Source organism: Amblyomma maculatum, chromosome 3 (assembly GCF_055883805.1).
Source record: "Amblyomma maculatum isolate TAMU_Amacu chromosome 3, ASM5588380v1, whole genome shotgun sequence".
Lineage (NCBI taxonomy): Eukaryota > Metazoa > Arthropoda > Arachnida > Ixodida > Ixodidae > Amblyomma > Amblyomma maculatum.
The window spans coordinates 177340931-177354546 of NC_139346.1; the positions used below are offsets into that span (position 1 = coordinate 177340931).

Consider the following 13616-nt stretch of genomic DNA (forward strand, 5'->3'; position numbering starts at 1 on the left):
CTCTCATAGGAACAGCTGCTAAATGCAGCGCATTTAAAGAATTTAAGCAACTGGACTTAGGAAACATATACGCTGCCAACCTCTAACCTCCCACCTGCAGGGATCTGACACCTTGCCGGCTAGGGAGCGCAAAACAAAGTAATAAAAAAATAAAAAAAGAAACCTCTGCGCCGACTTCAGTAGGGCTTGTCTGCAGGCTTGGAAGAATTTCCGAAATAAGCTTCGACGTAAAGTTGGAATGAAATCAGCTGGCTCGAAGCCAGAATTGCTCAGTGTAATTGGTTTTGGAAGCGGCTTGTAAGGAAATCGTTACGCAACTTGTGACACAGTGTTAGAACGTTAGAGCAGGATACGGAAGCTAAAAGCGTTCGACACTTCAAAGAATTCAAACGCGAATGCACAAGTGCAGAACGTCGTTGGTATGAGTGATCTGGGTCGCAAAGGGGTGATGCAACTAGACGACGTCTCGGCGTTAGATGCGCTCGGCAGCCGTTCGCGTCTCTACTTCTGCATCGTTCATTTCACTTCGCGTAAAGATGCTGCCATGCGCATCGCGTCAATTACGCATTCTCGCCAAGTGCGTACAGGCGGTTGCCGACTCACTCCCGAAACCTGTACGCGAGTTAACGCAATGCCGTAGATTATGACGTCATTCAATGAGGGTGTCCCGCCAGCCGCCGTGCCAGACTGGAGCCGGCACGCTAAACCGAGGGTGCCGAGGGAGGGGTCTCGTTATCGATTTATTTCGGAAAAGCGGTAGAGGCCGCTCCGGTTTCGTTTGCATCGATCGGCTCAGCCTCACATTCGTAAAATAATAGGTGCAGTACCTGTTGCGAGCCATTTAATGCGGGATACGGCGGGAACAGAGTTAGCGCGAGAATGGAATGACGCAATTCCTGGAAACCCGACGCACAAATTACGTCTGTCTGATAACTGAGAGGGTCGATTTTTCCCGCGGTTAGCTCGCGCGAGTTGGTGTGTCCTGCATGGCGAAACATGTACGGCGAACTGATTGAAACGCAGAAGGCACAGAAAGTGCGTTGTGCGTGTCCAGATTAAGCATGATTGAGTAATAAAAACAACAGCATATTTATGGAAGCGATACCAACTGAAGTAAGTAAAGGTGAAGTTGTTCTGCTTTCTCGATAAAGTCGTTTGCGAGCGTATAGTTCTTGTGTCGTGTCTTGCGCAATTCGCCTCGTTTGCATAACATCTTTCAATGCACTGCAACAACAAACAGCACACATATCAGCCGTTAGTATACTCAGTCAGCCTCTGCACATATTTATCTGCGTCCAAAAAATCTCGCGGTGAAATTATAATCTTGACCACGTTGCACGTAGGTTCGAACTGCTAAACCTAGGTAAAATCGACTTAAAAAATGTCGAATTGAATACGTCCAGCTGCCTCACAGATTTCCAGAAAAAAAAAAAAAAAAGAAAGACTCGTTCGAAACAGCGAAGACCAAATTCCAAAATTGTTTGTGGAAATTTCCAAAATTGTTTGTGGAACAGTGTTCCGCTTGTGCGCATCTGGACACCGCGTTACGACTATACCTATATTCTGGAGAGTGTTATGAGGAAACGCTTTCTACGTCAAGTGGTCAAGTGGATGCAGCTAGCACAGAACCGGGTTAAGTGGAGAAATATGGGAGAGGCCTTCGCCCTGCAGTGGGTATAATCAGGCTGATGATGATGATGATGATGCTTTCTACGTAGCATACGTGCTGCCGAAAAACGTTACTTCAGACTACGTGAAAAATAAAAAATTAAAAAAAAATCACTGCTAATTACTAAAAGAGAGCCTGGCTCTCTTAACCGGTCCATTTCAGGGGAAGATGATTATGATTCGCCTTTTGCTTTCCGTTCTGGTTCCCCCTCCCCCCCCCCCCCCCCCTTTTTTTTTTATCGTCAAGGGAAGAGGAGCAACGAACGATGCAGCAACCACGTTTGGATGAGAGCCAACTTCGCTGTCGTTAAAGAAAACGCTGGTAGTGCGCATTTGGGTTTCTTAAGACGGAGCTGTAAAGGAAAGCATCTGCGATTTGGGGCAGTCGTGATATCTAGTCTTCCACGAAGTAATAACCAGTGCTTGGCGGGATCGAATCCCGGCCTCGGCGGCAGCTTTTCGATGGAGGCGAAAAGCAAGGCGCCCGTGTGCTGTGCGATGTCATCATCATCATCATCAGCCTGATTATACCCTCTGCAGGGCTAAGGCCTCCATGTGCGATGTCAGGGCACGTTAAAGAACCCCAGGTGGTCTAAATTTCCGGAGTCCTCCACTACAGCGTCTCTCATAGCCTGAGTTGCTTTGGGACGTTAAACCCCACAAACCAAACCACACCAAGCCAAACCAGTGCTTGGCAGTGGAAACATCCATGAAATAAACTGCGTCGAACGTTATGCAGATTTTCGACTATGGGCATTCGTACTATCGCAGAAATTCAAGAACGCAGGATCATAGAGAATTTTTTGAAGAACGCCTATTATGAGCATCATTCTGTTAGCAAGAAATAGTAAGTAACTACATTGAATAGAATACTTTCTTTCCTCTTTTGCGAACATTTTGAAGTCTCAATTGGCTTTACTTGTATCAATGTGTAATTCAGCTAGAGTATGCTTAAGCGAAACGTTCTCATAGAACCTTGGCTGACCTGAAACCCAGACAATGGCAGCCGCGACAGGGGTATGTAAAGTTCAGATTACTTCTTTTAAATTTTCGTAGGAGGTATAAATATCACGATGAATCTTCTGTTGGAGGCATTTTATATTGGGTTTACTGATTATGATGAGAATACTCATTTTGTTCAACGTTCTCGTAACATAGCTCAAGATTCGACACTGATCTCTGCCGGTGCTTGGAGTACAGAGTTCGGAGTCCTCAAAGGCCATTTTCTTCAGTGCTGCCGCCGGCATGTCACTCCCTGTCGCAGCGCCTCTTCAGACCAGCCATTGTTTCTGGGACCAATCACTAAATGGCTGGCCTACGTGCACGCGCCGGTCGCTTGCCGCATGCGCCGGACTCCCACGCAAAAACGAGGCGCTTTTCGTCACTCCTTGGCAGAAAGAGGGAGAAAGAGAAAAGAGTACCGTTAAAAGGCGGCGCGAGTGGAGTTGCTAATGCAGCGCCGCGTCACGGCGGTCCGGGAGGCAAGAGAAGAAAGAGGGAAGGAGGCCACGAAGGGGTCATTGATTTGAAGGCGTGTCGCAATTCGGGGAGACATTGGGTCACCTTCTCGGCGGCCGCGCTTTGTCGCAGGAACGACGTACACGAAATGACTGGCATGTTGTCCGCAACAGTAGTAAATCCAGATATGCGACTAGAAAAATTACGCTAACCGCAACCGCGATGCTTCGCGGGTTTCTCTACTACAGCGGGCAACACGCACTATACGATGGAGTTCAAACGGTGGCCGACGCGCGGCGCTCGCTCTGCGTGGTGTTCGAGCGGTAGTTTCCTTAGCTCGCATGACATGACGTGCGTGATCTGCCGCGTGAGCAGTTAACAATGGATGTAGGGCCTGCGCGCGTTCGAGGTCCACCGTCAGCGCGCGAGGCGCCGGCAGCGTAAACACAGCGTGCAGGCGGCGCGGCTGCCGGCTGTGGCTCAGGCTCGACCTTTTGTTGTGACACACCCGCACACACCCCTCGAACGGCCGCGGGGGAGCGTTCGCGCAGGCTGTGACGAAAGCCGTGACGTCAACGTCTGCGCAGGGGGCTGGGCCGACGGGCGCATGCGTGGCACGACCGGGAGCTGCTGCTAGCGCTCCGCGACCCGCGGCTCTCGTTGGGCAAGGCACCTAGACACAGGGCTCGAAGCTCGCGCTCGGGGAATACGTGCGAGCCGCTGACTGCCGCCATGGAGACCGACCAGCTAAGGCTCAGCGAGATGGCGTACCTGCACGTTCCGGACAAGGAGCGTTCCAAGAGTCCGTCGCCAGCCGACTCACTCGCCTCCTCGGCCACCGACATCTCCACGCTTCCCATCCACGACAGGACTCCGCACCACGACGAACACGTGAGTTGGTTCGCTCAGTCATCTGCGCGGGGGTCACGCCAGAGGTCAGCCTCCCGGGAGCCAATGGGGGCTGGGGGCTCGGCCCGAACGGGGCCAGACATAGCGGCTGCCGCGCAGCTCGTGCAACGGTACACGCCGGCCGGCTTCCCCGGCACTAATTTTTCGCTGGACTCCATCGATCCTGCCCGGCTAGCCACGTATCTGCCACACTGCGGCAGGCAGAGGGTGAAAGCCACGTCACTCGACGATCACTATGGGCTCGCCGTGCTTCGGGGTTTCTCGCCGAGTGACTCTCCGCCACACGGCGAAGTTGGCGGGCGGTGAAGCCAGCTTGGCAGGACGGGGAGCCCGTACGATTTCGACGTTGCGTCCCGGGACGCAGCCGACGCTTGCGCCGCGCGCTTGCCTGTGCGGGCTAAATATATATCGGACCTCGGAAAATACCGGACGGCGCTGCGCTCCAGCCGGCGGAGTGACAGGCCCCCCTCCAGTGGCCCAGAGCCCCCGCAGCGGCGGCGACGCTTCCAAACTGCTAGCGGCTGATGCTAGAGGCGATGTCCTTCTGGTACAGCGTCGAGAACGTCCTTACGGTTCCGCTCCTTCGATTCATATCGGGAGCAGATGCAGTGGCAGGTGCAATTCTTGGCGGGCTTCATACCAGAGGTGTCCATTTTACTTTTCTCATTAAATTGGTATACCATTCGAGAATGATTGGTTTTTTATTAGCGCTGTTTCACGTCTCGGTATAACAGGGTTTTATTTGTAATAGTTAGTTATTTTCTGTTGTTAGAGATGCAACAATATGAAATGGAAATTCATCGGCATTCGAGAACTGTCGTGTTGCAAGACCTCAACGCCCGACTGACAGTTTTCCCGGGCCTTGGTAACGCTCTTTTTTCTTTTTGCGCGGTAGCTGCTGTTGGTAATCTATTGGGTAGAAATAGCGAGCGCAGTGAGAAAAATGCAGCCGAACTATGCAAATGAAATTAACATCTACAGTACTAGACAGGAAGAGCAAATTAATGAATGAAAATTTACTTTCGTAACATATGTTCACAAGCGAGTTGAATCTCGTGTTATATGTAAAGAAAAAAAAAATAAAATAAGGGATACATAAACACACATATTTCGCTTTGTTACTCTTTAATGCCTCTTGAAATGCCTTGATTAACCGACTTCGCACTTAAAAGCCTTCAGAGTGCGCCTGTGGTGATAAAAGTTGAGGTCGTAATGACCGTAATAAAAAAAAGAAATATGGTACGAGTCGCCAAATGATACATTGCTTATAAGCGTCACAGTTGTGACTAGTTATGCCTGATGAAGAAACTGCATTTGATTAAAAGCGTATCACATCCGCAGAGCTCCGGCGGGAGAGCTTCAAGTAGACGGTTTTTTGTTTTTATTTTTTGTTGCGACCTGTCTGGTGCATGCGCGACTTGACGCTTGATTCATTGCTCCTCCAATTACCCCCTTTTCTGTGTTGATTGCGCTTTAAAGCGATGTATTGCCACTTCAACACAGCGACGCTAATTGGGCTGCGAAGTAACAATATAAAAGTACAAAATAAGAAAGCCGCATTTCAAACTAAATTTCTTAGAATAAGCGCCCCTCTACTGCACATTACAAATTACCACGGAGCAAGCTGCCATCGAAGGAGATCTAGACACATTGTATCTAAATTGGCAACCCTTCTAGTGATGCAGGTGCCCGCACCGTTTTTGGCTGGACGTGTTTGCACCAGGCGATACAGACTGGTGAGATCTGCTTGCGAAATCGGCTGTTTTGTCTTTTTTCCTTTTCTTTTTATATTTAATCGTAGAATGCTGCAGGCTGGGCCTAAGTGTGGCTTTAAATATTTCATTCGAAATGTGGCTGGGAGAGGCAATTTCGATCCAGCTATAGACCTTCTGGAGATAGAGAAAATGGACTTTTCAGCTTCGAGCAAATGCAACCTTTCGGCTGTTCTAGTATCTCGCAAATGGAACCTGTTAGTGTAATATGCCTTGAAAACGCGTGCAGTTTGGTTTCAAAACAAGAGCCATGAATAAGGCAATGAGGGTACCGTTTCTTTTATCTTGGGAAAGGGGAGGGTGCAATTTTCAGTGAATAATGAGGTAACGTGCACCGATTGTTCTGAGCTCTCTTCTCGATGGTAGTATATCGCAGGCTAATGTAACGACCCCAAATTCTGTCTTGCACATAATTCGCTTTCAGCCACCCAACATTGAACACAAACCAAAGAGATCAGGGAGACTGGAAAAGTCACAAAAATGGTTTTAAAATGAATAAACAAACAAACAAATAAACGAAATAGCAAATAGCATTAGGCCTCGTGGCTGCTTGCACTTGATTGTCTAATGCAAACTGATATAGCGCATCATGGAGAGCATCGTTTTTATACTTTTGCATTCGCAGCTGCTCCGGTGTCATTGAAAGCGCGCTCCCAAATCTACGGTCTTCGGATCTGATGTCAGCCGGAAAGCCATTCAAGCGGCGTTTCGAAAAATACTTGCTGTTCTTTATGAATCACTCCCGATTTCCTTCTGAAACATTCATACAAAGACTTCAAGCAATGCCGTATCTCGTCCATATAATTCGAGTAGTATAAAACAGTGGACTGCTAGCTGCCGCCGTCTCCACAACGAAATGCAGAAGTGCGCGTATGCAACACAACTGCAAAGCTGCTGGGCAGCATTACACAGCAGCTGCAATGGCTACAGGGCTACGTTAAAACTCATGCGGTGTTTAGTTGTGTCTCCACGGCTTCTCTACAGTGATGAAGGTACACAGATTAGATCGTTCGCTCTTTTATTTATTTATTTATTTATTTATTTATTTATTTATTTATTTATTTATTTATTTATTTATTTATTTATTTATTTATTTATTTATTTATTTATTTATTTATTTATTTATTTATTTATTTATTTATTTATTTATTTATTTATTTATTTATTTATTTATTTATTTATTTATTTATTTATTTATTTATGCATGCATGCATGCATTCATTTCAACATACTGCCGTTCTTTTGAGCTCTTTCTGGAGAATGGGATTGGAGGGCATAGTGTCGAGAACAAAGGACAGGCCATTGTAAAATAATAGAGGAAACATGAACAATACAGACAATATACAAAGAAAAAAAAGCTCTAAATGTTCAATATTCGATAAAAAAAAAATATGTTGAATGGAAGAGATAAGAGCCAATTTGGCTGCGCGCAGCTTGGTGCTGACAGAGGCGTCGTAAAGAACAGACGAGTCATACTGTACGCTTATCTCCATTCACTTAGGCACAGTCGGATCATTTTTTCGCCATATCTCGTCACGGAAAGTTACTTTGCCCGCCTCATTGCAGTTGTGCACCCGTCCTTTGACGTCACGATGTTGCAGTAGGTTCAACATTCTCAGAAACCGAGACCATGTTGAACAAAGTATTGACAAGAGGCATAGTTAGTGATGATGTATGCAGCTCACAAGAGAGCGCTGTATAAAACTAAATTGCCATCGCCTCTTGGCACGTCGGCCAAGATGGAGAGGGTGCACAACACATAAAGAAGACGCGGTCTCACCTTGTTCACACCTGTGTGCGAGGGCTTGGTTAAGATATGGGGTGAGGGAGGGGAGGGGGTATATAGGGTTGGTCGGTCGGCAGAGTAACAGTGAATGAAACAGGTAACGCGTGGCCTGGACCGGCACGTGTTCGCGCATGGTGGGAGACAAACATATGAAGTGACGCAGGCGCTCCGCTCGACTAGTCAGCAGACACGCCACGCGGTGCAGTCGAGACCGTAGTGCCTTGTCATTAGCGGCCATGTCAAGGCTTCTTAGTCCTTTGTGTTACGAGGGAACTGATCATGAGGTCTCTCTTCTGATGTTTCTCACCTTGTTGAAAGTCCTTTGAAAGGCTTCGAAGCGATCAGGATTTATTACTACAAGCTTAAAAAGGAGCCTGCTCCGGGTCTTCGATGCAGCCAGCGATGACGTTTCGCAGAAGTTTGGTTAAGAAGCTTAAACACAATAAAAATCATCATCATCCTCTGAGTAGGTGTCGCTGCAAGCCGAACTTTATTCCCCCTTAAATTGCCCCTATTTGTTTTCATCCGCGACTTTGATAGGCCCTCCGGCACCCACTGTTACGTTTTTCTTGCGCTGCTATCGACTCTAACAGCGAACACAAAAGTAAAATAAAAAAAAAAGGAAACAGTTCTAATTCTTTCCAAACATCTTGAAAGCTTAGAAAACTTGCTGGGTAATGAGAGCTCTGAGGGCCTCTGACCACACTCTCAGCATCGTCGTGCACCGCCGCGCTTGCTTTCGGCTTTGACGTATCAGCCAATACTTAAAGGTGGGTAAATTAATGCTTCCCAGTATTTAACATCATATGCTTGTCAATAAATGATTAAGGCTGGTTATGCAGAAAAGGGTTGTTCAATTGGGGCTGCTCTTGACGACATGTACAGGTGTATATTTTCAGCTTCAATTCCAACGCCACTCACACGGTTTAGTATTTTTATGCTATATATATGTGTGTGTGTGTGGGCACAAAAATATTTGTATGAAAACATTCGCAATAATTCAATAAACTAGAAGAGAAAAATCACTTTTTTCGACAACGTGTGGAAAGAGTTACTGACAACTGAAAGTGTCCGTTATCGTAGAGCCAGTATAAGACTGCGGTGCCTAATTAACCTTATCGACATTTAAAAGCGAGTGACTATCAGCGCAGCAGCAATGGATAGTGATACCACGGTAGCATCGTTACTAACATTCTGCGCTTAAGCAGTGCGCTGCGCGGGTGACTACACCTGCACTAACATCTGGTTACTGAAACACTTTACAGCATAAGAAAAAAATATATATCAGTGTGCGCTAAGTTTGACGCGTACCTCACTTGCAGTAATCTTATTGTAAGCGAATTTGAACAGAGCGACTTTTTTGGAATGTCGTTGGACGGGCGCATAGAAGTCCTGCTGCCTATGATATTCAATACGCTGAGCTGACATTATATGCACTTGTAGTTGAAATACGTCGTGGCAGAACAGAGTAACAGCAGTGCGTGACTTGACGAACGCCGTGCGAACTTTGCAGGCTCTGTCGGCAGTATATAATGACGTTGTCTGAGGAGAGCTTGGCATCTCAGCTGCGTAGAGCAAACTAACTGGAAAGACGATTGCTTCGAAGAGCTGCATTAGCCACGTCTCTCAGAACGCAGTGACCTCTCGAAGAAGAAGCAATGTACGCGTTTCGTACATTACACCATAAGTATTTTTTTTCTTTAGTTATCTTCCTTTTACGCCAACAGCTAACGCAGCAGATAAACGGGTTCACTCACACAATATAGTTGTCGGGACAGTAGTTCTCTTTATCTGCTGAAGCCCTTAATCACAGGGGTGCCAGGGGTGCCCAAGAGCTCACTTTATTGCTGAGCTTTGCCGCGGTGGCGCAGTGGTTAAGATGTTCGACTACTGTGCCGGAGTATACACGGGTTCGATCCCTGTCGCCGGCGGCTACGTTTCAGTGGAGGCGAAACGGAGTGGAGTCCGTGCGCTGTGCGATGTCAGTGTACGTTAAAGAACCCTAGGTTGTCGAAATTTCTCGAGGCCCCCACTACGGCTCTATAGCCTGAGTCGCTTTGGGACGTTAAACCCTACAAACCAAACCAAACATTTATATGTCGATGTCATTTTTGCGCTCTTCATTTCATGGATCTTGTTGACGAGCGTTTTATGGCCTTATGTTGAGTTCTATTCGTTATCAGTTGTTTTTATAACTTTTAGACAGCATCGCTTTTTTAAGTAAAAACGCTAAAATTGGAGAGAAACTTAAACGAATTACATAAAATCCGTGCCCATAACGGTACTGTGGTGACGTGATTGCTTCAATGGACGACCGTAGCATAATCACATGATAGGGAAACATTATTGATGCGTTACGAACGCACACTACGCCAGAACCAGCAAAGAAATAGCTTTAAACAACAACAGCCAATTAGGCTCACTTCCGGAACGGCTTTAGCCAGCCTGACAAAAGTGACTCGCAAGAGGATTATCACGCGCGACTCCCTAGTAAGTTTTTAATCCTCGGTAATCGGCTTGACATCAAAGGCGATGCCGTGCTTGTCCCACTATGGCTGACAGGCAAAACGAGTTCACTACACCGGCCTTGTATGCCTGCCACATCTTCGCAAAGAGGCGAAAACTTCTTCAGTGACAGGTCCACAAGCAGGCACGTCTCCGGACCTATAGTGCTGCGCTCCCACTAAAATGTGCGTGAGGTTGATAACGGCTTGCGAAGCTCACGAATTCGTTCGCACAATTCACTGACAGGCTTTGGCGTTCTCTGAATTTTTGGGTGCCTAGTTTCACAATCTCTCTTCTTTGAAATGACAGGCGAAAATGAGGTGTAATATATTCTAAACAAAATTAGAGACACGATCGAGAATTCAGGCTCTTGCGATCTCCAAAGTCGCGCAATAAAACATGTTTTGTTTTTAATAGTCCCATGTTTAACGCACATACATAGCGCCGTATGGTGCTAATTAGAGTCTACTTCGTTGCTGATATGACACTTGCTATAGAGTGGCAATAATCTTCAATAAAGGAAGACAGAAAGTGATTAAGTAATTACAGGTCACCCAATATCTGTATTTCCTTTCTTCTACAGGGGGTTATAACGCGTAATTCATTGGGAACCTCACAACTTCTAACTAGAACACACTGTTATAAATGACTGCCAGTATGGATTTACCAAGAACAAGTCAACAGAACATGCATTACTTGATTAGAAGGAATATATATATATATATATGAGGCAATATTGAATCAAAGAAGCTTACTTTTGGAACTTTTGTAGATTTTAGTAAGGCGTTTGATACGCTTAATTAATCATAACACCATTTTTGCTAAACTAGAGCATTGTGGTATGCGTGGCCATTGTTTCTACCTTCTCAAGTCGTATATGTGCTCGCGATCACAATACGTCGTCATCAATAATTGCCGCTCTGATGTCCTACATGTTTGAAATGGCGTGCCACAGGGTAGTGTCCTATTGGCCCTATACGTTTTAACATATGTATAATTCACACCGTTAATATAAACAATAACATAAAATTTACTATTTATGCTATGACACCATCTTGTTTTGCTTCTCCATTGAACTGAATCATCTAACATAGTTGAATCAACTAACTTGCGAACATAGTATTGACTGCTCTGTTGAAATGGTCGTCCTAAAGTTCATTGACATAATTAAAAAATGGCAATAATATTTCATGCTAAAGTCAAGTTAGTTGGGAATGCACAACCTACATTTTCAGTGGCACGCAAATAATATGTCCAACCTTTTGCGTCACTTGGCAGATATTTTACGCCTTCAGTGTCATGGAATGTTCAGATAAACAAGGTCCATACCATGCTTTCTAATTACGTAGGTATCGCCTCTCACAACAAATATATTCTACCTGCCAAAACAAAACGACCCTTAATATGCATTCTTTTTCTCATATCGAAGGTATTGTTCTTTGGTACAGGGAAATGCCACTGAATTTACAAAACCTTTTTGCTCTGCAGGAGAAAATGCTTAGCCAGTACAAATTGCTCCTATGACGCCCCAACTCGTCCAAACGAATAAAAAAATAATACCAGTCCTTAAGCTGTTAGAGTACAGGTTTGCTTGGTTTTGTAAAAAGCAGATGGCACTACCGCCGGTGCCACACAACGCCCCCTACTCTACTAAATACCCTTATACGTTTGTGGCGCTTAGACGTAAAGCAAACTATGTTTTTGCTATGTTGAAATATACACATACCAAAACAAGTCTTCTCGTTATAACAACCTAAACAAAATTACTTTTTCTGCCCTTCGAGAAATGCTCATTGATTAGTTTGCAATGGCGATGAAATGCATGTGTCCACCATTATTATTATTTTTTCGCTTTCATTGTGTAATATTTCTCCTTTCTGTATACAGTTTTTAAACCGTGAATTGTTGATTCTATATACTGCTGCTTGTTTTTTGTCACCGACGCTTTTTGCGAGACAAAAGCGAAATAAGCATTCATTCATTCATTCATTCATTCATTCATTCATTCATTCATTCATTCATTCATTCATTCATTCATTCATTCATTCATTCATTCATTCATTCATTCATTCTATGTAACATTTGGGCACAAATGCTTCAGTCAGGACACACCAGTACCTATAGTTTCAATACTGCTCTCAAATTATTCGGCTCCCCTCGCCCGATCAAAACCAGCCAATCTCTTCTGCTTCAGCGGTCACCTGCCCTTCAACAGAAGTGGCAGTAAAAATAACCAAAGACAAGGCTTTTTCGTTTGTTCTTATACAAATAAAAATTAGCACTAGAATATTTTAATCGGGTTGCATTAAGCTTAAACTGAACTTCATGTCTGCCATCCACGAATGCAGAAAGAAAGAGCAAGAAATTTTGCGCTTGTAAAAACACTAGTTTTGGAATCCGTCCTTTCAGGGCTTTCCACGTGCCTGATCCTCCGGGTCTGATCGCTTGTTGAGGAAACCTTCACCTATGACTCATTGCAGCAGCTGCGACGGCTAACAGGAATTCCTGTCAGCCATGTTTTGCAGTCGCGTTGATTACGTCACTGCATCCATCTTCAAGCAACCGCGACTACTAAAGCAGGGATGAGGGAGAGAAATGGTTGCGTTCGCTTCATTTTGGCAAGCACGAGAGAGAAAAATATGCTTTAAATGTTGGATGGCGTTGGCTTTAAGTTGAAGCGAACTCGAAACGTTTATTTGCGCAAGACAATTCCGCGCACTCAGTGCTCTTTGACTGGTGTTTCCTAGCGAGATAGGAAGAGGAGAAAGGGGGAGAGTTATAAGAAGTTAACCACAACAATGGCAACCAAAACAGTGTTTTAGATGTCCTGTGGTTGCGATGTTTCATCGTCCGTACCGTCAAGCGAGATAGGAAGAGGGGAAGATGAAAGAAGGAGAATGGCAACCAGAAGAGTGCTTTGGATGTCCTGTGGTTGCGATGTCTCATCGTATTTCCAGTACGCAGTACGCCGGCGAAAAACAAAAACAAAAAAAGAACTAGCATTGTTCAATTCCACGCGTGGAAACAAAGTTTACCTCCGGCTTCCTTACTCGATCCTTTAGTTTTCATATTTTTCTCTCCCTCCCTCAGTCGACTCTCGTTTTCCGCGGACTGTGTACAGGCAGCGTTTTCTGCGTAAACGACGAGACGTGCCGCACGAGCACACCTGCTTCCGCTGACGACGTCAGCGATGAGCTTTTGTTTACTATACTTGTTATAGCCGTGTGTCGGACAGCGCCGTCTGGGCTCATTTATCAGCCTCAGCTTCCGGGACAGGCCACTCAGATTACCCACAAGCACACAAAAAAGGAAAAGAAGAGTAGCTCGTCGAAAATGTTTAGAATACGTTTCACATAGTTTCCATGTCCGGGAAAGCTCAATCGCTCTCCAGCACTCGCGGCGTCTGGGAAATTTTTAAGCTGCATTGTCGAACCGCTTTTGTTAGGATTTCGCCACCCTTATTTCTTTTTCTTTTTTAATTACTGCTATTCTGCAGGCTATACATCTTTTCATTCAAT

The 13616-nt window shown here is 45.4% G+C and overlaps 1 protein-coding gene across 1 annotated transcript in view; it reads left to right on the plus strand.

Annotated features, from left to right (window-relative positions):
* The first annotated feature begins 3696 nt into the window (after positions 1-3696).
* LOC146197044 (solute carrier family 2, facilitated glucose transporter member 1-like) overlaps positions 3697-13616 on the plus strand; it is an 82505-nt gene continuing 72585 nt past the window's right edge. The window contains exon 1 of the mRNA XM_084598760.1: positions 3697-4017. Coding sequence (XP_084454886.1) covers positions 3859-4017 — 159 coding nt within the window. The 5' untranslated portion in view covers positions 3697-3858. The remainder of the gene's footprint in view (positions 4018-13616) is intronic.